The 27201-nt window shown below is 41.7% G+C and overlaps 2 protein-coding genes across 3 annotated transcripts in view; both read right to left on the reverse strand.

The window, feature by feature from the left end:
- SUOX (sulfite oxidase) overlaps positions 1–12174 on the reverse strand; it is a 48451-nt gene extending 36277 nt beyond the window's left edge. Inside the window, exon 1 of the mRNA XM_033937030.1 lies at positions 11449–12174. The gene's annotated coding sequence lies outside the window, so the exon portion shown is untranslated. The remainder of the gene's footprint in view (positions 1–11448) is intronic.
- Positions 12175–21873: 9699 nt separating this feature from the next.
- RAB5B (RAB5B, member RAS oncogene family) overlaps positions 21874–27201 on the reverse strand; it is a 60335-nt gene continuing 55007 nt past the window's right edge. For both annotated transcript variants that reach the window (XM_033935575.1, XM_033935576.1), the window contains exon 6: positions 21874–26729. In XM_033935575.1, the coding sequence (XP_033791466.1) occupies positions 26614–26729 (116 nt within the window). In that variant the 3' untranslated portion in view covers positions 21874–26613. The remainder of the gene's footprint in view (positions 26730–27201) is intronic.

Genomic DNA, 27201 nt, shown 5'->3' on the forward strand with positions numbered 1-27201 from the left:
AAATCTGCCAATCAGGTGGAGAAGGCTTCATCAAGGGCAAGACAGATGCTGGGTTGCATCCGTAGAAGTTTCGTCAGCAGAAAGCCTGCAGTCATAATGCCATTATACAGGACCATGGTGAGACCTCATCTGGAATACTGCGTGCAATTCTGGAATCCACATTATCGCAAGGACATGCAGAGGGTCGAGTCGGTCCAAAGGATGGCCACCAGAATGGTCTCAGGGCTTAAAGGTCTCTCGTACGAAGCAAGACTAAACAGTTTGCAGCTCTACACTCTCGAGGAACGCAGGGAGAGGGGAGACATGATTGAGACGTTTAAATACATCACCGGACGTATAGAAGTGGAAGATAACATTTTCCTTCTCAGAGGCCCCTCAACCACAAGGGGGCACCCGCTCAAACTCAAGGGCGGAAAATTTCACGGCGACACCAGGAAGTATTTCTTCACGGAGCGAGTGATTGATCAATGGAACAAGCTTCCAGTACAGGTAATCGAGGCCAGCAGCGTGCCAGATTTTAAGAATAAATGGGACGCCCATGTGGGATCCCTAAGTGGATCAGGGTAGAACATTGGCTAATATTAAGGGGAGGGTCTATAGAGTGGGCAGACTAGATGGGCCTTGGCCCTTTTCTGCCGTCATCTTTCTATGTTTCTATGTTTCTATGCTTCCCAGAGTCAGGCTTACCATATGGGTTGTATTGATACTCAGTTATGCATCCGCTGTTCGGTGGAGGTAAATTCTTACTTTCATGGTATTTGGAGTTGTGAGGGGATTCAGGCCTTTTGGAAGGCGCTGGCCTCCTTTTTACAGGGCTTGTTGCAGACCCCTGTGCCAGTCTCAGTGCTTTCCATGCTGTTTGCCCACTTCTCTTTCTTGTCTATGTACACTTCTTATGAAAAATTATTTCTTAGTAAATGTTTTATTTTGGGGAAGAAATGTATCTTGTGTTGCTGGCTTTCTTCTGAGCCACCTTCCTTCTGGTATTGGAGGAATCGCCTTCATGAACTTCTGGGTTGGGAGGCCCGTTTGGCCTGTTCTTCTCGTCGCCGGAGCAGAGACTTTGTTCACACTTGGACTCCGTATTTGAACATTTTGACTCCTGAGAGTCGTAGCCGTGTTTTGAATAGACTCCACCTCTGAATCTGTGCTTCTATTTGCATTTGCTGTTCCCTGCATATGAGTTTCTGTATCTGTGGGGGGGGGGAGGGGGGGTTGGGGATTCTTTGCTGTGGGGTGGGGGTGCGGTTGGTCCGGGGAGGACATAAGAGTCCAGTCCTCCGCGGTTGTCTGATGAAAATGTATACCATGGTTGTTATTGCTGTTGTATTTACTATTGCTTAATAAAATAGATTTGAACATAAAGTAGGGTTGCAGAAATATTAAAATTTTTAATCACGATTAATCGCATTGTGCAGTAGCAATTAATCGTGTTTAATCGTTAAGAAACGTATTTTAAAAGAAAATATGACAAATAAAGACTAGTTTCTAATAAAACCTCTGTCTGAAGAGCGCACGACGCGATGAGGCTGACCAGACGCGTCTAATCAGTACTCCTGCTCTCTAGGTCCCATTCGCCTTTAAAATTCTTAAATTACTGGTACCTCTTTTTTTTTTTTTTTAAACAAAATTGCAGCTAATGATGAGGAGACTTTGACCCAGACTTTGAACCTTGACAGAGCAAACTAGCTGATGCAAAACCGCTGCTGACAGTTTGAAAAAAGCAGGGAGATAAAGTTAGCTGTGTCTCTTTCTGAATGGGAAACCAAGAAGGGGATGAGTGTTGTTCACGCTTTGGCAACCTTTTTTAAACACATTGGGCTCCTTTTATAAAGCTGCACTAGGGCCTTAACACACAGAGTGTGCACCTAAAATGCCCCGCGCGCTAGCTGCTACTGCTTCCTCTTGAGCAGGCGGTAGTTTTTCGGGTAGCGTGCACTAATCCGGTGCGTGCGCTAAAAACGCTAGCGCACCTTTGTAAAAGGAGCCCTAAGGGGCTGCAGCAAATTTAAATAATGATGAATCTGCATATATGTGAAACCATCAGTGGGAGGGAGATCATAGTCCTGTTGTAGCTGAACGAAGGACTTTATTCTCCCATCCTCCTCTACCAGATGATATAAATAATGAGTCCCCCTTGCTTACCATCGAACAAACATAGCATTATCTATTCCAGGGGGAAAGTTACTATTAAAGCGAATAGGAAGGAAAGGAGATTCAGTACAGTGTAAAGCATGGTATTTGCAGACCCACTTCCACACCCATTGCAGAAGATGCTACAGGATTTTATGACGGAGAAGACCAGATGAAGGAGGAACAGAATGAAGATAAGCAATAAAATGAGTGGTACGAAAACTAGAAAGTTCCAAGGGAGTATTAGTAAATTTGGAAGTTCCCTGAAAGAAATCATTAATGTCTCGCATATCAACCATCAAGAAGAGCAAATTGAACAGACCCAGACCACCTCTGTACCATGGCATAGCAGCAAGTCTATAAGGCAGACGAGCATGCCCATCTGCCCATAAAAACCCCTGAATCAATCGAATCAACCTTGTTTCATCTTTATGGGTCAAGTAAAGGGAAAGAACCTGAAATACATATAACCAACAAGGGATAATAAGCATTTTATATAAACTCACTCTGCCGAGTAGGGAAAGAGGAAGACCCCGCCACAGACGTAGTTTGTTGGTGAGAGACAGGTTCTATATTCAAGGAATACAATCAAGAGAGGTCAAGGGGGAGAACTCCCAAATATCGTAGGGATGAATCGGCCCACTGCAATGGAAACGACCCCCTCCAAGTAGTTCTAATCTCGGGAAAAGAAGGCATAGCAACTGATTTATCCAAATTAAGAGATAACCCAGAATAAAGTCCATACTCAGAAATAAGATCTAACACTAACGAAACCTCTGGATATGTAAGAACCAAAAACATGTCATCTGCAAAGGCTAAAGTTTTAATTTCCCCATCGGCCACTCACTACATCAAATAATCGGAGGGTACAAAGTAGGGGTTCTAAAGAGAGAAGAATGAGAAGATGTGAAATGGAGCATCCCTGCCTAGTATCACGCAGGATAGGAAAATAATCCGTGCAAGTTTCATTAACTAGCACCAAACTCAGCCGCAATAGCCTATCCAATGCAGTCAAGTAGGTGAAGGAGAATGCCCCAAACCTGGGTGCAGGGTGTTGAGATACTTGCCAGCCTCTGACACAGAGTTGAACGTGCGCCATCCAGTTACTGTGAAAATGCAGAGCTAGGTCGGATAAGCCAGAGCGAAGCGTTGCTTTTTCTGAGAGTGCTGCACAAATAAGAGAGAATTCTCCTCTTCTCCAGCAATGATGATGAATAATCCTGAAACAATTGCACTCGATGGCCATCATATTTCAAGGAGTCCCAATGGAGTCTATATTGCTGCATCAAAGCGGCCTTACAAGCATAATTGTGGATTTTCATGATGGTGATGTGGGGCCGCATGCGTTCATCCATTTTACACCCCAAGCGATGTGCCCTTTCTAGGCAAAAAGGACCCAAGCCGGATGGTAGCGGCAGATCCACCTGTAACCACTGCTCTAGCATCTTAAGTAAGCTGGAGTCAGCTATAGATACTGGCAAGTCCAGACGAACATTGTCCCTGCGGGAACAATTTTCAAGATTTTCAAGTTTCTCATCTTGACGACGGAGTTGCTCCTGCAGGGACGTTAGGGAATCAGTGGTCACCGCTGCTGAATCTTCAACTTCGGCCACTCTCACCTCCAGCTTCTAGAGGAGGTCAGAGAACATGGCTTCCATTATTGGATAGCTGTGTGGATATCAGAGTTAGTCGAGGCTCCAGCGCTTGAACCAAGGCAGTGGTAAGCTCCTTAACAGAGTCCAGAGGTAAAAGTGGTATCATGCTTCCTGAAGGGCTCGCCATAGCACCAGCCGGTGGGTGGGATTTCTCGCAGTCCTTTTTCTTGCAAGGCGGCTTAGAACTTATCAAAATCAGAGTTCTGAGCAAATATCTGTCCATAAATATAAAAATAACCCTTTATCCAACAACGGGCAGAGTCCCAAAAAGAATTTAATTAAACCAGCAAGGCCTGGGGTCCAGGAGCTCAGTAAGAACACGGCTCACCAGGCTCACTACATCACGTGACCTCTTGTCCATGTTTAAAATAAGGTGATGCATTGTAAAACTGCACTCAGACAACAATAACCCACCAACAAGATGTCATCCATGTACACACAGACCTCCACATCAAACCTCTGAACCAATATCACAAGGGGTGCTACACACATAATAAACATAAGGCATGTTTGTTACCCGATTTAAAATTTCTCTCACTTCTCAAGTTCAGTGGAAAGTTCTGAAGAATCTGCATATGGCCTAGAAACCTCATGTATGGCTGGCAGGGGAGTGTTGTAGATTTAAAGACTTACAAATATCGGGTTAGTTAGTAAATGCTAACGTGCATTAATGAGTGCGACTCTGTACAGCACTCCGTACGTCTGGTAGCATTATAGAAATAATTAATAGTAGTAGTTACATATCACAGCTCATTTTTCGCATTTTAATTAATCTAACCATGGTGCATCAAAAGGAGCGCTATGTTCCTCAAACTACATTTTGATTGAGAAACCACCTGAATACAACATAAGCATTGCCTCTGCTGGGTCAGACCAGAGGTCCATCATGCCCAGCAGTCCGCTCATGTGGCGGCCCATCAGGTCCAGGACCTGTATAGTATTCTTCTATCTATACCCTTCTATCCCTTTTTCCTTCAGGAAATTATCTAATCCCTTCTTGAACCCCAATATAGTACTCTGTCGTATCACACCCTCTGGAAGTTCATTCCAGGTGTCCACCACCCTTTGGGTGAAGAAGAACTTCCTAGCATTGTTTCTGAATCTGTCCCCTTTTAATTTTTCCGAGTGCCCTCTTGTTCTTACATTAACCAATAGCATTACAAATAATATGAAATAAACCTCAAATAAGATCTCATGGTATTTTCTTCATTCCATTATGGGCCCCTTTTACTAAGCCGCGGTACTGAAGCGCTAAATGTTCCGACACTTAAAGGAATTCTATGAGCATCATTGCATTTAGCACTCCGGGCAGCAGTACAAACCTCTACCGCAACTTAGTACAAAAATGAGTGCGAGTGTGTGGGTAAGTGCACTAAATGCTAAGACACCCGTAGGAATAAACTGGGTATCTCAGCAATTAACATATGCTAAACCGTCAACACATCTCAGTAAAATGAGCCCTATATGTCTTAGTCCTGAGAATTTTTCAAATTATACATTTTTAACATGAGAACATTTTGCAGTGGCCAGCAAGATGCCCGAGCACGTCCCATGGTACTCTACCTTGAGCTGTGTTAGCGCCTAATGCAGCTTTTAAAAGGGGCTGCAAAACTGGTGTTTTTCTTTTTAACCCCCCCTCCAAAAAAAAGGAATAGCGCTATCCAAAAGGTCAAGCACAGAGGGCCAAACAGATACTCTGACCAATGAAAATTCTTCTCCACTTTTCTATTTTTCTGGTAGCCTTAATTCACACTACAAAATTGTGTACCATTACCAGAAAACTAAATGAACATTTCTAAGGCACAAGATGGTGCACCTGTTATGTTTTCCACCTGAGGTCCTTCCAGCGAGAATAAGGGATGTAATACTAAAAAGTTATTGGGGATGTAAACACAAATTCTCCTACTGGAGAATTGGTCCAGGACCTGGCAACTAAACTTCAATGCCAAAAAATGCAAGGTCATGCACCTTGGCAACAAAAATCCATGTAAGACTTACACTCTTAATGGTGAGATCCTAGAGAGAACTGTAGCGGAACGAGACTTAGGGGTAATCATCAGTGAGGACATGAAGACTGCAACTCAGGTGGAGAAAGCTTCATCTAAAGTCAGACAAATCATGGGTTGCATATGAAGGAGTTTCGTTAGCCGTAAGCCCGAAGTCATAATGCCATTATATAGGTCCATGGTGAGACCGCATCTGGAATACTGTGTACAATTCTGGAGACCACATTACCGCAAAGATGTGCTGAGACTTGAGTCGGTCCAGTGAATGGCCACACGGATGGTCACGGGGCTCAGGGATCTCCCGTATGAGGAACGGCTGAATAAACTGCAGCTCTACTCCCTTGAGGAACGCAGGGAGAGGGGGGACATGATCGAGACATTCAAGTACCTCACGCGCCGTATCGAGGTGGGGGAGGATATCTTCTTCTTCAAGGAACCCACGTCAACACGAGGGCATCCATGGAAAATCAGGGGAGGGACATTACATGGCGACACCAGGAAATTCTTCTTCACCGAGAGGGTGGTGGATCGATGGAATGGTCTTCCGATGCAGGTGATTGAGGCCAGCAGTGTGCCTGATTTTAAAGCTAAATGGGATCGAAAGGTGGGATCTCTTCGCAAAGGGAGGTAGGGGAGGGTCATTGATGTGGGCAGACTTGATGGGCCTTGGCCCTTATCTGCCGTCACCTTCTATGTTTCTATGTTTTCTATGTTTCTATGTAAATCACCATACACAGCTAATGAAAAAAAACACACACCACGTTATCAAATGCAGATCTGAACATTAGTCTTCCAGACACCTGAATCAATTACGTCTCTAACATTACTAAAACAGCTTCCTATCTGGCAGCAAGCTGTTACAGATTTGGAAACACAAAAAGTATATCTGCTGTGTAAACAAACAGAATTGCCAAAACATTTCATTGGTCCTGGATTCAGATTAGTGAACAATATAGACTAAGCTTATTGGCAAAGCAGATGGCTACTAAGGCAAGGAGCCCGGGTTCAAATCCTGGCTCATTCACACTCCCTTGAAGGGAGTACAGTCACCAGCATGACAGTAACATCTAGTGGTTATACATAAGGTCTAGATTAACCAAGTTCCAAAGGGAGCTGCAAATTTTGCTGTCCCTGGTCAAATACTGTTGCTACAATAACTTGGCTGGGCCCTGGGAGAGAGTATAAAAATGGAGGTTCACAGCGGTATATATCAAATTTTAAGAAACAAACATAAATCATAGTCCAACAGCACAGCAGGTTCCAACTGAGCTGGAAGGCCAAAACGAAGGAGGGAGAAACCTGCCAAGCCAAAATGGTTTGTATATGTATATTAAAAAAAATCATAGTAAAACTTCTATGCAAATAGTAAAAACTTGAAAGTCATCAACCTAGATAAGATTTTTGCTCACTACACTACTCCTATGATGTTTTCATGAAAAGTCTCTGGCTTACCAGATAAGATTCTTTCGCCAATCATATCCAATAAACAATGAGAACCGCTTTAACGAAGTGACTCCCCTTCCCTCCCTTTAATTTTGTTTTATGCTGTAATTTTAATCCTTCCCCTCCCCCAGCTCCTCTTGTATCTGTTTTGTCAATGTCTCTGTTTTTGTTCTGTCCTCATTTTGCCCTATTTTAATTTTATATACCGTATTTGCCGGCGTATAAGACGACTGGGCGTATAAGATGACCCCCCAACTTTTACAGTTAAAATATAGAGTTTGTTATATACTCGCCGTATAAGACTACCCCTTCTTCCGATTCGCGACCCCCCCCCCCAAGCCGGCAAAAACAGCTTTGCACCGCAGGCCCAGCCGCCCAAGACGAGTCGGAGGCCCCTACCCGCCGCATCCTGCACGTGGCCGCTGCTGATGGCCCCAATCGACACGCTGACCTCCCCGCGCACGCTGACCATCTTCTCTCTGCCTGCACTTTCCCCGCGGCCCTCTTCGGCGACTCAGCAAGGGCAGCGATCAAGACAGGCTGCAAACGTCGGGACCTTCCCTCTCTGAGTCCCGCCTATTTTGTTTCAACTTCCTGTTTCTGCATAGGCGAGACTCACAGAGGGAATGACCGCCTGTCTTGATCGCCCGAGGCTGGGAGGAACAGAAGATTTCTGCAAACACCATCGGGGCAGAAAATTTAACGGGTCCATCTCGCCGGTCCTGTGCGGACCGGCAGGAATTTTCTGCAGACCGGCGGTTGAAGAACTGTGATGTAAACAGTACCCGGCGTATAAGACGACCCCCGACTTTGGGGAGGATTTTAAGGTACTGAAAAGTCGTCTTATACGCCGGCAAATACGGTATATTTTTTTATTACTTAACTTTTAGCATTGTAAACCGATCAGATACATGTTGATAGTCGATATATCAAATTATAAATAACCTTGGAAACTTGGCAGTGCTGAGGACCTGGGTTTGATTCACAGACCAGCACCAGCCAGGCCACTGCAGAGGGAGCACTTATAGTCCTGGGGAGGAAGTTCTGGACATTACATAATTAGGGTTACCTCATGTCTGAGCTCGAGGATCATAGTTGTAAGCTATTGGGGAAAACACACACACACAGAACTGATTGTGCCTAAGCCACAAGGACATAGAATAATGCCTGAATTAAATTTAGTGAGTAGAAATAGAAAAGAAGGTAGTTGTCAATAAAGGTTTGTAATATTTTAACTTTACAAAAACCAGTTCTAATTCAACTGGAAAACTAAAGGGGAGGGAGAACTGCTGCCAGGACAAAAATGAAGAGGAAAAATACCAGTAATTATTATGAACTTGTTAAACAGAGAAATGAAACGCATGATGAACTCAAAAAGGTGAAAGGTGGAAACTTGTTTGTCACTACAGGCAGATTTATTAACACATTTACAAGTGCAACCAGGATCTGCTATGCTCAGACAGAAAGTGACACCCTCTCTATCTAGGCTTGTGACACTAAGTTTAGTATTTAAGAAAATCATACAGTAGGCCTTACTACTACTACTTATCCCTTATATAGCACTGAAAGACATAGGCAGCGCTATACATTTTGACATTTATAGACAGTCCCTGCTCAGAAAGGCTTACAATCTAACTTGGACAGACACGACATCTAGGGTTTGGGATGCAGAACCCAAGGTGAAAGGAGTTAGGAGTTGAAAGCACTCTCAAAGAGGTGGGCTTTTAACTGGGCTTTGAACACTGAAAGAGACAGAGCCTGCCACAGGGATTCAGACAGCTTGTTCCAAGAATACAGCGCAGCAAGGCAGAAAAGACAGAGTCTGGAGTTGGCAGTTGAAGAGAAGAGCACAGATAGGAGGGACATACCAGCTGAGCAAAGCTCACGGGGGGAGGGGGGGAAGGGGGTGTAGAGATGAGTGAAGAGCAGCTGAGTCAGTGCATTTGTAGGTAGTAAGAGGAGTTTGAATTGTAGTCTGAAACAGATGGGAAGCCAAGTAAATGACTTTAGGAGAAGGGTAAAATGAGTATAGTGGCTCTTCTGGATTATGAGTCGTGCAGCTGAATTCTGGACGGGTTGGAACAAGAAAGCTAAGTGGAAGGCCTGAGAATAGCGAGTTGCAATAATCTAAGCACGAGGTGATAAGGGTGTGAATAAGTGTTTTAGTAGTGTGCTCAGAGAAGAAGGGTTGGATTTTGGTAATATTATAGAAGAAGAAGCAGCGGGTTTTAGCGATATGTTGTATCTGGGCGATGAAGGAGAGAGAGGAGTCAAAGATGACCCCCAAGATTACAAGCAGACAAAACAGGAAGGATGAGAGTGTTGTCCACAGAGACTGAGAATGAGGGAAGCAGAGAGGTGGGTTTCGGCTGGAAGATGAGCAGCTCTGTTTTAGCCAGTTTTACTACACTTAGAAAACACAGCAGGGTTCTACCCCAAGTAAAAAGAGCTTACTTTGCATGGACATGGCCTATTTCAAACAGCAAAAAAAAAAAAAAAAAAAAGGTATCCTTCCTGTCAGTGTGTGAGGGATGACCGACTCACTTGTTGACAGCAAAAGAGACATATCTCCTTCCAGGTGGCCTCCCACCTCCAAAACCCCCCCAGAAAAAAAACAACCCCCCCAAAAAACCCAAACCATAGTATTTTTGTGGATCTCCCTGATCCCAACCCCATAAAGGGCCCTCCTCCAAGCAAGATCCCCTGCCAACACCAGAAACACTTCAGATCCCAGAAGAAAGACCTCCCCCATATGCCCCAGCCCTACCACTACTATAAAACCCCTGGTAGGCTAATGGAAACCTTCCTCCCTCCCAAACACCATACTGAACCTTTAATAGGAGGTAGAAGTAATCCCTGACTCAGACTTAGGTAGAGTTGTCAGATGGTGAAAAAGTTTCTAGCCCAACTCACACCAAAAAGTGGTCCAAAAATAGTTCACCAACCTTGACACATACACAGACCCCCCCCACACACACACATCATCATAAATAAGTTAGAAATCATATTGATATTGACTTCTTTATTGTGCTGTATTCTGTTTAGATAATACAAAAGAGACAACATTTTTTAAAGTTTCAAGTTCTTCAGCAGAAGTTGCAGAGCTAAACTTGGCTGCATATTGTATAGCATGTGAGTAAACTATTATACAAATGCATGTAAAACTGCACACAAACTTGAAAAACAAATTATAAAGTAGCGCCAGGTGTCAATTACACACTTCAGAGGCACCAAAAAGCAGTAGTTATGTGATATTCTATAACCAATGCCTGTAATTGCTATAGCATGCAACTCCAAGGGGGGGGGGGATGCCCATGGAGAGCGCACAGGCAGGCCACAGGCATGTCACCACGCAACATACATGATTTAGTTAGAGAATAGTAACAGTTTCACACATTGAAAGCTGGCGCACCACACACCACTCATTGACACGACATAAGTTGACATGCGAAATTGGTTTTATGCCAGTATTTTTTAACAGCTTATGCACACTTGTAGCCATCATAAAAAAATTGATGCCAAGCATAAGGCCTAGTTCATGGCACCCAAGTTACAGATGCACCCTCCCCCCCTTTGCTGACTCAGCAGTTCTTACTTTTCCAAGAAAGGTGCTACTGCAGACCGCACAGATAGACAGACAGACTTCCTTGCCCCACAGATAAAAACGTAAGTACAAAGAAATAACATTTTAGGATTTTCTAATTAAAATAATGCCTATCACAATCCAAAGTTAATAGGAAAGTGACAAAAACCTCGTACAGCCACTCTGCAGCCCTTGACCGAACAAACAGCCAGAATTGGAGTAAGAGTATTGAACGTCCTAAGTGAATCTTAAGCCTCAAGCCCTCAGTTAATTTACAGGCTCCTAATCTTCCCTCCCTTCAGGTGACATGCTTTCAAATATTACATTTCTAAGCAATGATAATAAATAACTGCCGTGTAACCTCTGTTTTACTTAGTGGCAGCACAACTCTTTTGAAGTCTTTCCCTTCTTAAAATTGCAGTACTTTGTACTCATGATGACTCGTGTTTAAGGTATTTTAATTTATTTTTCTTTTTTTTGGTGGGGGAGAGGTTGTTACAGCGACCAAAAGCTGGAGTACAGGTAGGAGCAGATGCTGGGGGATAAATTCAGAGAAAGGAGGCAAAAGAACAGATATTGAGGACATAGAGTTCAGAGCAGCTAGCAACATAAATTAATTTATTCTTACACGCTGTTCTCTTGCTTCTATAAGTCTCACTACAGTCCTCTCGTTGTCAAAGGAAGGCGATCAGCAGCGACAAAGCTTTCTGAACCACCCTGCACAAAAAATGTAGGTGGCTACTCAATGAGAGAAACTATTGGAGGACCATAGTGAGGCTTGGAATACAATAAGAGGTGCTATTTGATCCCCAGAATGAGGCTTGAAACGCACTATTGCAGTTCCAGAATGAGGCTTGAAACGCTCTAAGAAAGGCTACAGCAGCACCAGACTTAGGCTTGAAGTTCACCTCAAGACTGAGGCTTGTCACACTCATTGATTAAATAGTAAATACTACTGGAAGTAGCCAAAAAATATACAGCCCACCCCCTAATGCTAAACATATCCTGCCGGTAGCCTTCAAAACTAGCCAACTTGGCAGGAAGCCCACCCAACTGGCAGTGTTACCAGGCCTCTTTTTTACCACCAGATCTGGGTTGTTTGGTTTGGTTTTTGGTTGTTTTGTTTTGGGGGTTTTTTTTGTGGTTTTTTTGGGAGGGGGGGGGCCTCGACTGGGTTTCTGGGTATTTTTCTCCAAAATCTATCAAAATCTGGGTTTTTGTGGCATAGCATGTTTTTTATCACCATGTCATAACCATTTCACCCACAACACTAATTTCATAAGCACTGAAAATCCAGTTGCAATAATTAAAAGGGATGTTCAATAATTTATCTATTTCAGTAGAAGAGTTTTTAAAACATTTTTTGTTTTTCAATATACTGTAGCAGGGATACCAGATTTTTAAAGTAAAAAAAGAGGGCACATGGCCCCACCCCATTCTATCTCCCAATAATGTCCTATTCTGCCTCAGATAGGATTACCAGATGTCCAGATTTCCCTGGACCAGTCCTCCTTTTGCGGACATTTCCAGGGAGCCAGATAGCTTTTCAAAACCCGGCACTTTGGGTTTTGAAATGCTGGCAACGAACATCAGGACGGCATGCGCAGATGCAACACAGTGACATCGCATGCATGCGCGTAATGTCATCGCATCACACCAGCGCATGCGCAAATGCTGTTCGACATTGCTCATGTAGGTTGAGGGGGGCAGGATGGGGCGTGGCTGACCAGAACAAGGTGGGCCTGGGAGCGGGACCATTGGTCCAGATTTTCCATTTGGAAAATCTGGTAACTCTAGCTCCATCCCAAACCTGTTCCTGCCCCCGTCACGCTCCCAAACTGTCATCTTCCCTGAGCTCGGGGTCATATCTAAAAATTTCCTGCAAAATGTTGTTTCACTTGGTGGTAAAAAGTTCTTTTTCATTTTTTAACCGAAGCAATTGCTGGACTTTACAGTGGTTAAAGAAGGGGGTGGAGTAATGATTAGATCGATAGTTTTTCCTACAAAATATGAACCAGCTGTTGACTTTGTACCTCTGATGCAGTCTTCTTATATATAATTTTCCTCTGTACTTTTTTTTTTTTTTCTTGGTCCCTAAAAATACTGTGGACTTAATAATTAAAAATTTCTTATAGTCTGGTGAGTTGCTTTTCACCACAAATCTTTGTGGGTGTAATTATGAATCTGTATTCAAGTATTGTATGCTTGTCTTTAAGTTTGTAAATTCATAAATTAAAAAAAAAGCAGCAAAGCGCCACAACAATACATGATACTACATACAGTGGAGGCAGGCTTTCTATCATACCTATTCATTGTGGATAGCTGACTGGTGGCGAGAGGCCCAGGGCAGATTTGGGAAGCATTTACCTATTTAAAAAAAACGATTAAACACACTGCTATGGGAGTGTTACTGGAACCTACAAAAATATAATACTGTACAGACTTTCATAAATAAAATTTGAACTACTTCAGAGTTATACTGGAAAGAGGCTAATGAATTAGAAGCACATTTAGAGAAACATTTGTATCCTAGGAAAGCAATAAAAAGAGCAAAAAAGAGAGCTTTTCATAATCCTTGTATGGTTCTTTTACAATATAGGTAAGAACAAAGGATCACTAATGTTATTCCATGCATTTTAAAACAAACTATCCCCACTTTTATCAAGCTGCATTAAAGTTTTTTTAGCACAGGCCAGTGAGGTAAGTGCTCCGACGCTCATAGAAATTCTATGAGCATTGGAGAATTTACTGCGCCGGTCCATGCTAAAACCTCTAGCGTAGCTTGATAAAAGGGTCTGTAAGTCAGGTACAATTTAAAGGATATTTAAGAAACATTTTGCATTATTGAAAACGTTACCATGTTTTGAATCTAAACAATTTATTCTGGCTTTTTCAAAAAATAAAAATTTAAGTGACATCCTTTGTCATATATCTAAAGAAGATTTTGGCAGACCTACAGATACATCATTGGGTAAACTATACCATCTAAAATATACTTCATGTGAATCACTGAATGTGATCTACATTTTAAGGTGTCTGTGTAACATATGTTATGTGGGTCACACTTCTAGAAACTTAACAACTCGATTAATTGAACACAGAAGTTGCCTGAATACTAGAAAAAATGATAGCTCCCATAGTGACTCATTGTGTGGAGAAAGGTCAACTATTTTCTATGTTGAGATGCATTGTAATTGATAAGTTAATAGATTTTTTTATGTTAGGGTGATGTGAAGATTGCGGCAAAAAGAGCAACACTTAATTTTTAATTTAAACACACTGCATCCATGGAGGGGAATAATCGAAAGGAACGTCTTAAGTCCATTTTCATCTAAGTAGCAAGTTGTCCAAAGTGAAAAACAGTGTAGGACACATTTTTTAAAAATACGTCCAAATTTTTTTGTTTTGAAAATAGTCTATCTATATATCCTGCTGATCTGATCGTCCAAGCCACTAAATCATCCATCTTTATACCACACTTTTATCCAAGTCAAAAACGCCTAGAACAAGCCTGGACATGGGAGGGGTCTGCAAAGTAATGGACTGAACACCCAGACATGGCACCTAAATAGTGAGGTACCTTACAGGACACTGCTGTGAACTTCACAAAAAGGGTGCCATGTCATCATCTCACTACAGCTCACTTATATGTAATGGTGAGCCCCCCCAATCACATCCAGAATCCCCTAGACCCACTTATCTACCACCCCAATAGCCCTTATGGCCGCAGGAGCCACTTATATGCCAGTACAAAAGGGTTTTGGAGGTGTATAGGGGAGTGCACATGTTTCAGTATCAATGCAGGGATTACAGGGGTTTATGGGCATGGGTCCTCCTCCAATGGGTCCCTAATCTACCCCCAAGACGGCTTAAGATGCCTCTGTGCAGCATGACTAGGCTTTCCTATGCCAGTCTGCCAAGTGATGATGTTCTGGAGGCACAATTTTCAAGTGGTGATGAATATTTTTAGGGGGGTTGGTGATCACTGGGGTAGTGTGTGGGGGTCTGTATTATGTGTTTGCAGTGCTTATCTGGTCACTTTAGGTGTTTTTTTGTGACTTAGACCATGTTTTAAATGGTCTGTCACAACATCCAAGTTCCATCGATCTTGTGCTGTATAACTTTCGGTTATACATGCAGTACGACTAAGTCTAAGCCGGCCCATGTCCTGCCCAACTCCCGCCCTTGACACTCCTCCTGACACACTCCGTTTAGCTCTGGTCGTTCAGTGGCACTATGAAGGCCTAGGTCCTTTATAAATACGTCCAAAACCCGGTTTTATTATCGGCACTTGGACGTTTTTGACTGATGATTATCCAAGTGCTGACTTAGGCTGGTTTTTGGACGTTTTTCTCTTTAGATTATGAGCCCCATAGGGTTTAAATGCTGTTTTGGAATGGCAACCTTTTATTTATTTAACACATCTATATACCGCCTAAAATCTAGGTGTTTTCCAGTATCAAACATTCATAAAATCCAAAAACGCAAACAGCCTTCATTATCTGCGTGTATTTGGCGGCCATATACCAAATGGGGATTTTCGTACATCTTACATGTAAGCCTCAACAAACAGTTGTGTATTTAGCAGTTTCTGTAAGTTAACACAATCTGTATTAGATTTTTTGACACAGTTTTACTTTTGAGATTGGTGTTTTGGTGGATTTTTGTTAATATGTTCTGGACATGATAATTAAAAAGTCTGTTATTTAAAAAAAAAAAAAAAAGAGGCTAAGACTATACCATATTTAAATGAAGAACATGGGACCAGGAACAGTCTATTTAGAACAGGATCGCAGATTGATGACATAATTGTAAGGTGTTGATAAAAGTTAGCATTTTTGCCTAAGCCACGGCCCTGTTGGAAAATACAATAAGCTGTATTTTTGGTGAAATGAAATAAGTTGTGTAAGAAGTTGAAGTCTCCTGATGTAGCTTTTTGGAAGTGAAACAGGAGTGCTGCTGTAAGGAGTTACTGAAAAAGGAGACCCAGAAGAAGCAGTTTGAAGAAAATAAGATGTGTTGTTTTTTCTTTTGATACGAGTACGAGTCTGGACCCTCCTTCAACTATTGCAGGGGTAAGGAACTCCGGTCCTCGAGAGCCATATTCCAGTCAGGTTTTCAGGATTTCCCCAATGAATATGCATTGAAAGCAGTGCATGCAAATAGATCTCATGCATATTCATTGGGGAAATCCTGAAAATCCGACTGGAATACGGCTCTCGAGGACCGGAGTTCCCTACCCCTGAGCTATTGAGACCATTTTCTGATGTGACAACACTTTGAAAAGTTAATCTATAAGTCATTAGTGAAATTGATATCATATTAAATGTGAAAAAGTTATACTGTGAACTTTACAGGAACAAACAGAATTGAAACATTGCCACTGTACTGGAGAGAGTTATTTTATTTTGCAAAGTACCAGTTTGAAGAATTATAATGCTATGTTTTTACATTGTTTAAGATTATTGATTTAATCATGTTAACAAAGTGTGTGGGATTTTTAAGTGTGGATCTCCTAGCTGCCATGAAGCTCCTATTTCTGCAGAAGAAAACGCCAAAGGAAAGCCACAAACGTATGATGCAAACATTGAGTGACAAGTGTCCATCATACTTCACAGTGAAAAAGTGGTGTGCAAACTTTTAATGTGGATATTTCAAGACCGAAGATGCAACAAGGTCTGGGAGGCCTCAAACAGTGTCAATTCCTGATATTGCTGACCATGTCCATGACCTGATTTTGGCAGATCAGTGAGTAGTAGCTAAAACAATTGCTGAGACACATGAATTTTGAATGGATATAACTAATGGGCAGACTGGATGGACCATTCAGGTCTTTATCTGATGTCATTTATTATGTTACAGATATCTAGGGAATGTGGTGGGGGTATAATCCAAGAACAGCCAAGTGGATGCCCAAATGTTTGAATCCTGATGAGAAATGTCAAATGGACACTTCCAAAAGAGTTTGAAAGAATGACAATTTGAGTGATTCAGACATCAGAGTATTTTTTGGAAGGGTTACAGAAACTTCAGATATGATGTGCCAAGTGTGTTGAACTTACGGGTGAATATGTAGAATAACATGTAAGTTTAATGGCTTCCGTAGTGGTTGGGATGAGAACTTTTCAGCACTCCCTCATAAAGGTGAGTCACTATAATTTTGATGTGGAGTTGTATTTTTTTTCCAGACCTAAGAAGGGCGCTAATCGATTTACTATAAGTCCAGTTTATTATATATGCATGTCTGTATTGTATTTTTATATGTTCCATTAACACTTCCATAGCAGTGTTTATTTTTTTGGAAAGTTTGTTTTGAAACTGCCTGCTTCCAAGTGTGTGTGTGAAGCATTTACCTAATATGGATGAAATTTCTACTGGCCAGACTATTTTGTCTTTTTCTGTTATCATTTACTATTTTTGCCTGTTACCAGATTGTATTCTGAAGGAATGGATGTCTTTGAGCAGGTATATTCGTGAAAGAGTTCTTACCATATGCGTATTTAAAAGCAAGCATCTAACCCCACCAGAGCTGTCCTCACTTGGCCTGATATTTAAAAGAATTGATGCTTCTAACTCTGGTGTTCTTTTACTAAGGCATGCTAATGGATTTAGCACCCATAGGTACAGCATTTAGCACACACAAATCATTAGTTCACTTTTAGTAAAAGGGCTGCCTTTGAGAAGAATGCCCCTAAACTGGCCTTCTTGAAAATTTACTAGGGCTGAGAGACCAAATTTGTACTCACACTTTCACTAAACTCATAAAATGTAAGCGCATAGAACATGGGTAGCAACTGAGGCAGATTTTAAGACAGTAAAAAAAAAAAAAAAAGCTTGGGTGCTAGCACTGATTTTCTGCACTAGGCTCATTAATTAGACCCAAATCTAAGCAAATGAATGGCAGACCTAAATTATAGGAAAGGGAAAAGGTACCAACCCTCGAAGCAAACAAAATCCAAACAAAAAGAGGCACTGGAGATGTCAAATCCAACCGGTGGTCAATGTTCATTTATTAACAGTTTGTATCAAGGTTAAAAAAAACAAGCAAAATGCCCAAAGGTGGAGTCTCAACTGGGATCCAAGTTTTGGCGAAAACATCGCTTTCCTCAGGGGACAATAGAATATTGGGTATTATACCAACAATTCACCCTTAAATCTGCAAAAGAATTAAAGAAGAAAAAAAGGCCTCAGAAGCCATGGGGTACAGCTTTGGACCAGGGCAGAGAAAGCTAGATGTACTTATCGGCTCCCCCTCCCCCCATGCTTCTATCATCGGCCAACCCCCCCCCCCCCCCTTTATGTATACATGATATGTTTTAAAGTTAAAATACTCTGGTAAATATATGAGTATGTAATCAAAAGTTGAAAACAAAAATAGCTTATCTTTGAAAGTTCCATCGAAACTGCTGTAATCCACTGATCACAGCAATGGATTTATAAGTTGCAAGCAGTGCAGCCAACAGAGTTAAATGCATCAATTGACTGGGTGTATCTTTATTAAACTAACTTTTTGTTTGTCTAATCTGATTGCTTGGAGGTCTCAAATTCCTTTTCATCACACCAGCAATAGTGTTTCTTCACTATTCACTGTTTGTTACAATAGCTGCCTGAGCCAATCATTAGATGGTAAGAACATGATTGGCTCAGTACTGTTCATTTAAAAATGACACTGTGGTGCCATTTTTCACTCTGATCCGATAGCAAACGCTTTTTGTAGTTTGAGGTAATGTTTTTTTTGCCTTTGAATAGAACAAGGTGTGTTACTTCTAATATATATATTATTATTATTTTTTTGCATAGAGCCCTGAAGAAACGATTTTGTGATATCGTGAAACGTTGGCTGTCATCGGCAGATTATAGCAGTATTGCCAGTGATAAATTTTCTTTGGCAGATTACAGCAGTTTTGGTGGAACAAAGATAAGCTATTTTTGTTTTCCACTTTTGATTGCATACCCAGTTTACTAATCTATTTACCAGAGTATTTGAACTTTAAAACATATCATTTATAAAGGGTTGTTTTTGGCCGATGATAGATGCATGGGGAGTGGGGATAGCCAATAAGTACATCTAGCTCACTCTTAGTCCTGGTGCAAAGCTGTACCCCATGGCTTCCGAGGCCTTTTTTTCCTCTTTAATTTTTTCCCTTGGAGATTTAAGAATGAATTGTTGGAATAATACCCAGTATTCTATTAACTGGAGGTTGTTAGGATTTATTTGGTTAATATTTACTCCAGTTACTCTACTACTTGAATTGTGATTTGTGAGACCTAAATTATAAGCATAACTATGCTAAAGTAAGATGAATTTTTAACTGAAAACATAAGTTCCTAATTTTGGTTGAAAATATGGCCCAAATTTAGAAGCCAAGGTTTTTTGTATACTGTACATACGCGCACACACATACATATAGTACATAATCGGTATTCAAGCATCCAAAAGTTGCGATTTTACATATCCACAGGTGCATGAATTGTGACCGCTATTTGTGGGCCTGTGTATTTAAAAATCAGCCTTCTTTGCTTTCACTTTTGAAAATGGCTACCAAGCCAGGGATTGAGTTGCAAGCTACAAACTCAAAAAAGAAACATACATTCACGTAGGAACCAAACCCTGTTTTTCCTATAGGATCCATTATTTGCTTTCCATGGTTTTGAAGAACTACATGTATGGCTGGAACTTAACATATATTTTCCCTTAGACACTGTTTTGTTATTAGCAAATTTGCAGTTCATGAAGATTTTTGAGAACAGTACTGCTGCAAATAGTGAGAATGCAATGTGTGTGTATATATATATATATATATATATATATATATATATATATATATATATATATATATATATATATAAATCAGATGTATGTATGTATGATGACTTCCCTTGTCCTGGTCGCGATACCCCTCTCAATGATACCCAACATTCTGTTTGCTTTCTCTGAGGCCGCGGCGCACTGCACTGAGGGCATCGGCACAGTGCGCCGCGGCCTCAGGGAAAGCAAACAGAATGTTGGGTATCATTGAGAGGGGTATCACAACCAGGACGAGGGAAGTCATCATGCCCCTGTATCGTGCAGTGGTGCGGCCGCATCTGGAGTACTGTGTCCGGTACTGGTTGCCGTACCTCAGGAGGGACATGGCAATACTTGAGGGAGTACAGAGAAGAGCAACTAAACTGATAGAGGGAATGGAAAATCTCCCATATACCGACAGATTGAAGCAGCTAGGACTTTTCTCCCTGGAAAGGCGGAGACTTAGAGGAGACATGATAGAAACCTTCAAGATCCTGAAGGGCATAGAAAAAGTAGACAGGGACAGATTTTTCAAATTATAGGGCAACACAAGTACAAGGGGGCACTCGGAGAAATTGAAAGGGGACAGGTTTAGAACAAACGCTAGGAAGTTCTTTTTCACTCAGAGGGTGATGGATACATGGAACGCGCTTCCAGAGGCTGTGGTAGACAGGAACACATTAAATGGTTTCAAAGAGGGTTTGGATAGATTCCTAGAAGAAAAAGGGATTGAGGGGTATAGATAGGTATAGACCACTACTCAGGCAATAGGCTTGATGGGCCGTCGCGGGAGCGGACCGCTGGGCAGGATGGACCTATGGTCTGCCTCAGCGGAGGCAACTTCTTATGTTCTTATGTATGTTCCAGCGTAACTCCAAAACACATGGACAGATTTCAACCAAACTTGGTATACATATCAATTACTATCTAGGAACAAACACTGTGGGGGTAGGAAGGGGGTGATATGTAAAGAATCATCGATAAAGATATTGCTTTGACCAATGGTGTGAAGCTTTGGGAATGATGTCACAGTCTATAGTATAAGCTGTGGTGTGGTAAAGCCTAAAGAGAAACTGAAAACTTGTGCGATGTTAATCCTCAAGTGAATGTAAACCAAAATCCAAGGGAATTTATATCCGGGCAACGCCGCAAACAACTTCAACTAGAGGTATGGGGGAAGGGAAGGGGGGCGCGCACATAGAGGGGAGGAATGGGAAGAGGTGGGGGGGAAGAGAGGAGAGGTGCCAGCTTCGAGAATCATGTCACACAGTCATTTAACAGTATATAAGGAAGTGCAGCTGTGGTGTGGTGAAGCCTAAACAGAAAGTGAAAACTGAAAATTTGTGTTTTGTTAATCCTCAAGTGAATGTTCAAGGGAATTTATATCCGGAACAGCTAGTAGACTATAATATACATAACCCCTTCTCCTCCAATATAATGAACCTTTTAAACCCATTACCTTTGGAAAGGATTTAAAGTAGAGAATGACAAGGTGACAAAATTCATCACCGTCCCCGCGGGAAACCATCTTCATGTCATTCTTTAAGGAGAGAGGGAAGAATCAGAGTATGAATGGCCACAACCACTGACCCGCAAGCTTTGCTTTGAAGAATGCTGGTGTAGAAGGACTGAGGTTGAAATAGACACTAGAAAATGACAAGGGATTATTTCCCGCAGTTATCCGCGGGGAAGGGGACGGAAGCTGTGGATTTTTGTCACCGTGTCATTCTCTAATTTAAAGTCAAGGATGCAAGTTTGCCCTCTGCTTCTGAAGCAGAAATTCTGCATTGCTCCATATGCACAAAAAAGTCCAGAAAGGTACATTCTTATTTTGAATGTATGCAAAATAAAGTTTTATTTTATAATCATCCCTCAATAGTTAAAAGATCTTTTCAAAACTATTAGAGGGTAATTGTAAAGCTAGCATGCTGAAATATTCTTTTCACAAGGAGAAGCTACTCATGTAGTAAATTTTTCCATTTATTCTATGGGGTAATGGGCATACATAATTGTTTAGAGCAGCAGTTATTCTGGGTAATCAGGTAGGGCAGCAGTAATTTTCTTTTTAAAGTATTAGATTAAGATTTTGGAAGCGAGGTGCTCTTCCATATTGTATTCTAACTGCAATAGGAGAAAAGAGACTATGTTCCAGACTAATCAGTGCAAATAAGTGAAAGGATGGGGAGAGGCTGGGGGTCAGGACATTCTTCATTATAGCTTTTTCACTCACCCTGGCAATCCGACTGCAAATAATTAAGCGCCACATAATACAAATTTATGAGCCTTTATCTCCTGTTATCTTTATTACAGCTTAGGCATATCTGGCATCATAAAACAGCTCCATGAGTCTCGATAACTAGCTTGAAACATTGGGTAACAGTTAAGTCTATCTCATGGAGGAGCTGTACAGCAGCTGCTCTACCCTATCACTCTTCTACATTACATCCTTAGACCTGTTATCCATCTCTTTATACATATCTACATAATGGCTGTAATTCATTTTTCTTATGACTCTTCCTCCCACAAATGAAGAGCCAATAGTAGGACAGAACTTGTTTCCATTAACTACCAACGGCCTCTACTCTTTATATGAAGAGAAGCACGGGTAAGTCTGATAAATGTACAAAGTCCATTTTTCTTTTTTTTTTCTTCTTTACTTACATTAAATACATTGGTAGAATGCCATTATCATGATTGTTATGAATGCAAATTAGGAGCTTATTCAAAGCAAAAAGTTTTAAAATATAGACAAAGAAACATGAATTAAAAAAAAAAAAAAAGCTGCAGTGCCCTCTTTCCCCCTCAAAAACAATATATATTTGGTCAAAGATAACTAATATCAGGAACTAGGGCAGCTGTACTCAAGTACAGTAATAGTATGTGAAACCCCTTCGCTGCAGGCTCTGGAGCTGAGCCTTGCTCTGTGCAGTACTTCATCAAGGAGAGAAGGTCCAGGGGCTGCTTTGGAGCAGGCAGCTGGCAAAGACTCAGTGCACCAAACAACTGACTATTACTACTCGTTGACTCATTAATGTTACCAAATGCACCAAGAAGTAGCCAGAGCAACTCAGTGTTCAGGATACAGTCTGGCTTTCAGGATATCCAGAATGGATATATTCATACATACAAGCTACATTTGCTTGAACTGCCTTCAATATATGCAAATCTCATGCATATTCATTAGAGAGATTGTGAAAACGAGACTGAGTAGGTGGAGCCTGACAACCCCTGCACTAAAGTGAAGGAAGATGTGTGTGTATTCACTCACACAGGCAAAGAGGCCCTGGGTTTGTACATTTGAGAGGCTGCACATCAAATGCACTCTGCCTCAGTAGCGATACTAGTGTTCTAGAAGTTAGTTTACTGCCTCTGCACCGACTGGCCCAGCAGTTCCTATTAGCTACAAAAGGCAGGTGTATTCTTATGCACAGACTGTATCCAACTCTGGAACTGGTACAAACAAAGCAAAAAAACATACAAATACTATTGGATGCGTTGCAGCTAGTGTTTGTAGAAGAGTAAGATACATGAGGGACAAGGGAATTCATGTACACTTCTCCCTCCGTATTCGCGGGGATTAGGGGCAGAGCCGGCCCACGAACAACTCCTGCTCCTCCCTCCTGCTTCCTGGACTTTATGTGATGGTCTAGCGGTGAAGCAGGGCAGGAGCGATCTTCCTATACTCCTGCCCCGTGCAGAGCCGTCATAAAAAATGGCTGCCGTGAGACCACGGGAACTCAAAGCAGCCATTTTCGATGACAGCTCTGCACGGGGCAGGAGTGTAGGAAGATCACTTCTGCCCTGCGTCACCGCTAGACCACCAGGTAAAGTCGATTCACTAGAGGGGGGTGTCCCGGTCCCAAAATCCGCAAATAGTTGAAATCGCGGGTACCAAAACCGCAAATGAGGGAAAATTGTATAGTTTTTAGTCAAAAATCACAGGAAATCATTCAAAAGCTAAAAAAAAATAACAGCTACAAATTGTACAGGTTGGTCATGGATTACATCTCTGCATTGTTTTTGGGGTTTTTTCCATTCAAATCAATAATGGCAGACAGAGAAAGGAGAGCTAAGACTACAATTTAATCATCAAAATAGTTAAAAAATGGATTCAAATTATTATTATTTTTTTTTTTTGGGGGGGGGAGCTAAACATCACATCTGTGAAAGAAAAACAAGGTTAGAGGTCCTCCTTCAGTTTGCCTAATCTGGTCTTGACTGTACATTAGCATAAGTGCCACTGAACCTGCTAAAATGGCAACAATTCATGCTTCAGATGCTGCTCCTGACCCTGCAGAACAGCTGTCAAGTACGTTGCACTTTCCATTGCTCTTATAACACAGACACCAGAGGTATAGTTAGGTCAGAGATACATGTTCCAGCTGAGACTCCTGGTTTGTTTTTTTTTTGTTAAAAGGCTCCACAACATGTTAATCTTTGTGCTTTTAGGATGCTGTCAGCCTGCTCTGAGCTGTCAAGTGGCTTCTCAAATCCATACATGTATGACAGAAAAGCTCAGATGAGCAACCCTAAAAAGACCAATATTGCCCCAGCAAGAATTAAAAGTGGTTCTTCTCGTTTACTCTGTGAAAAAAATAAGGGATCAACCTCAAAAGCTAAACAACACATACAAAAAAGGGAGGGAGATTTAATTTGTGTTTGTAATCACTTGTGAACATTCTGTCTCTGCTTTGTGTTATTTAATACCTGTTCTGTAGTAGCAGGGAGCAAATTATCCTCTTTAAAAATGCCAACACAACCTGCTGCACCTAGTCAGTAATCAGACAGCACAACAGCTTTCAACAGTAGCATAGATAACCAAAACTAGGATTGCATAGCACAATCAGCATAACAAATAAGTATGAACTTCAAGAATAAGTCATATCAAATTAAAAATGGGATGACAGATGTTAACAAATAGGAATTATCACTCATAGTTCTGCTTCACCAGTATTGCATAATCAGTTATTTAAGAGGGACTTCCCCTCAACAGGATAGCAGCCCTCTAGAATGCAGCAAGTCCTTCCTTGGCGTTCTGCGACATCATACCATACTAAGAAATCATTGCTTGTGGGGGCTGTCAGCCAATCAGAACAGTTCAAAGCCTGAGGGCAGACTGCTGACCTTAGGTATGCTGTAAGCCACTTGTTACTCCCCAACTGTCCTCTGACTAACTAGCAATATGTACACTGTTCCAGACAAAGCCTCAGAGTGAGGCAACATCCCTCTTAGACAAAGCTCCTGGGAAACAGAATCCACAAGTGCTTTTAAAATGTCTGCAGCTACAGGAGAAGAGCTAGGGGTTCACAGGTTTTCAAATAGGGAAGGGATATTCCAGTCTATACTGACCCCCCAAGGGAGGGAAAGGGAGCTAAAACTCTTGTCCCACACTGAAGAGTATCTGCATTATTTGACTAGGATGGGTTATAGAAATACATTTCAGGAACACTCTTGCTAAATGGTGTTTACATCTGCACCACAGAAGCCGTGCAAGGTCACAAACTCACCACTTTAGTTTATCAGACTATATACTCCATCAACAACAACAAAAAAAATCTTCCTAGGATGCAATATAAAATGGTTCCTGAAATGAGGCAACTTTATAAATCCCAAGCACCAGCTCTCCTCGAGGGAGGCTATGAATGCGTCCAACTTGTCTTCGTTGCCTTAGACTTGGGCGACTAAAAAACAAGCAAAGAAAAAGGGTAAAAAGGGAAAGTCAAAGAAACCTGCCACAGGCTAAAGTGCAAATTGCTCAGAAATAGAAAGCTCGTGTCACCCTAATTACGAAGATTTGGCCTGAACCTGGGGAGTGTGTGTAAATCAAAATAGCAAGGCAGTAAAGAAAAGACACTGATTATTTGACAGCAGAATCAACAAATCCTTATCCCCATCCCTATTATAGGCTAGTAGGAGCCTGGGGGTATCACCTCATCCAGGTGATGCTGACTCAGTACTACTACCTTTTATAGAGAGAGTTCAGATGTCCCCAGAAGTAGGACTACATCTTTACATATGCAGGGGAGCAACGACAGGACTGAAATAGCCTCTTACAGTAGACCCCAATAAGGTGGCAACACTAAGTACAATTTTCTTCATTTACAACTTCACCTGTACATCTTAAGCAGCAGGCACCCCAAGCTCCAGCATCCTAATCCAGCTAGGACCAACCAGTAAACCCTACAAGAATCATGCACACACTTCCATGCTTCCACTCTGCTGCGCAGGAAAGGAAACCAGACCAAGTTCACCCAAAGCAACACATCACTTGCATGAGCTCCTGTATCACTCATGCCCAACACCAAAACATAGGAGCAAGGTAATGGGGAGAAACACTGCAGCTTTTCCAAAGTGCAAGAAAAATAGCTCTGGAAACAAATGAAATATGCGATGTTAAAGTTCAGAAAATGGACAATTTTCTGTAGATCCCATTTACAGAAGTTTGTTCCGAGTTAAAAAAACAACAAGAAGACCCCCCCACACACACACACATGAACTTATCTTCCCATGAAAGTGTTAAACAAAACAAATCAGAGGAAAAATCATTACTGGGACCCTAGAACTTATAATTTACTGATCGTGTGTTTTAACAAAAACAAGAGGGGAAGGGAGGAGTGTGCCTAAGTGGTGGTGGAGGATTAATGTGAACCCCAATCCCCCACCAACATAAAAACAGTGAGTAATTAGGTAGCTATTTTCAGCTATAATACAAAGTGAATAAAAGTTTGTTTTTGGAAGTTAAGAGTCCCAGGTAATCCATTCCGCAATCAGAAGGAAAGGGTGGTGGAGGAGGAGGAGGAGGAGGCTGGCAGTGTTTTCTGAAGCATTAGAAAGTGCTGTTATGGAGGAGGCCATAGGGAAGGGGATGTTTCTGGAGGCACTGCTGCAGTTATCAGAGGGGAGAGGTGAAGTGCTGGAAGGATTTTGGTTCTGGGAATGGAGGTTACGTCTTATCTCTCTCGCTCTTCTTTGTCCTGCCAGCACCAAATTGTGAGAGGGTGAGGGTCAGTTGCTGCAGCACTGACTCTTGTTTTGCTGTGACTGCTCATGCAGATCCACACCTCGATTTCTGGCCGCTGTGCCACTTGTACTTTGGGGCTCATTCTTTGGCAGCTTTTTAGCTGTGGAGAGGAAAAAAAAAGAAAGGCGTGTGAGAGGCAGGTCCCTTGAAACCCATGAGTGTGGCACATAGTTGCACTGTTTGACAATGGGAGGGAAGGGAACATCAAATGTCAATCTTCCATTTGTGCTGCCAACATTACGGAAAATGTTTAAGTGTCCAAGGATTCCTTCTCCTCGGATAAAAGGTTCAACTTTAATCCCCCATTTTTTTCTCTTATATTTCACACATCTCCCTTTCTTAATGAGAAAGATATGCGGAATCACATGTATTTCTGTACAACTAAGTGCTACCCACTGATGTAATTTGATAGTTTCATCTGAGGAAGCAATGAGTGGCTATGATGCATTAGCATACTCATTTGCATGTGTACTTCTTATACATATTCAGACAGGCTAAGAGGCTGGTGTATCGAGATATTTTATTAAATAAGATGAGCAGTTTTCATGATGTCTCCCCAAATTGATAAAAAT

The sequence above is a fragment of the Geotrypetes seraphini genome, chromosome 3, assembly GCF_902459505.1.
Source record: "Geotrypetes seraphini chromosome 3, aGeoSer1.1, whole genome shotgun sequence".
NCBI classification, from domain to species: Eukaryota; Metazoa; Chordata; class Amphibia; order Gymnophiona; family Dermophiidae; genus Geotrypetes; species Geotrypetes seraphini.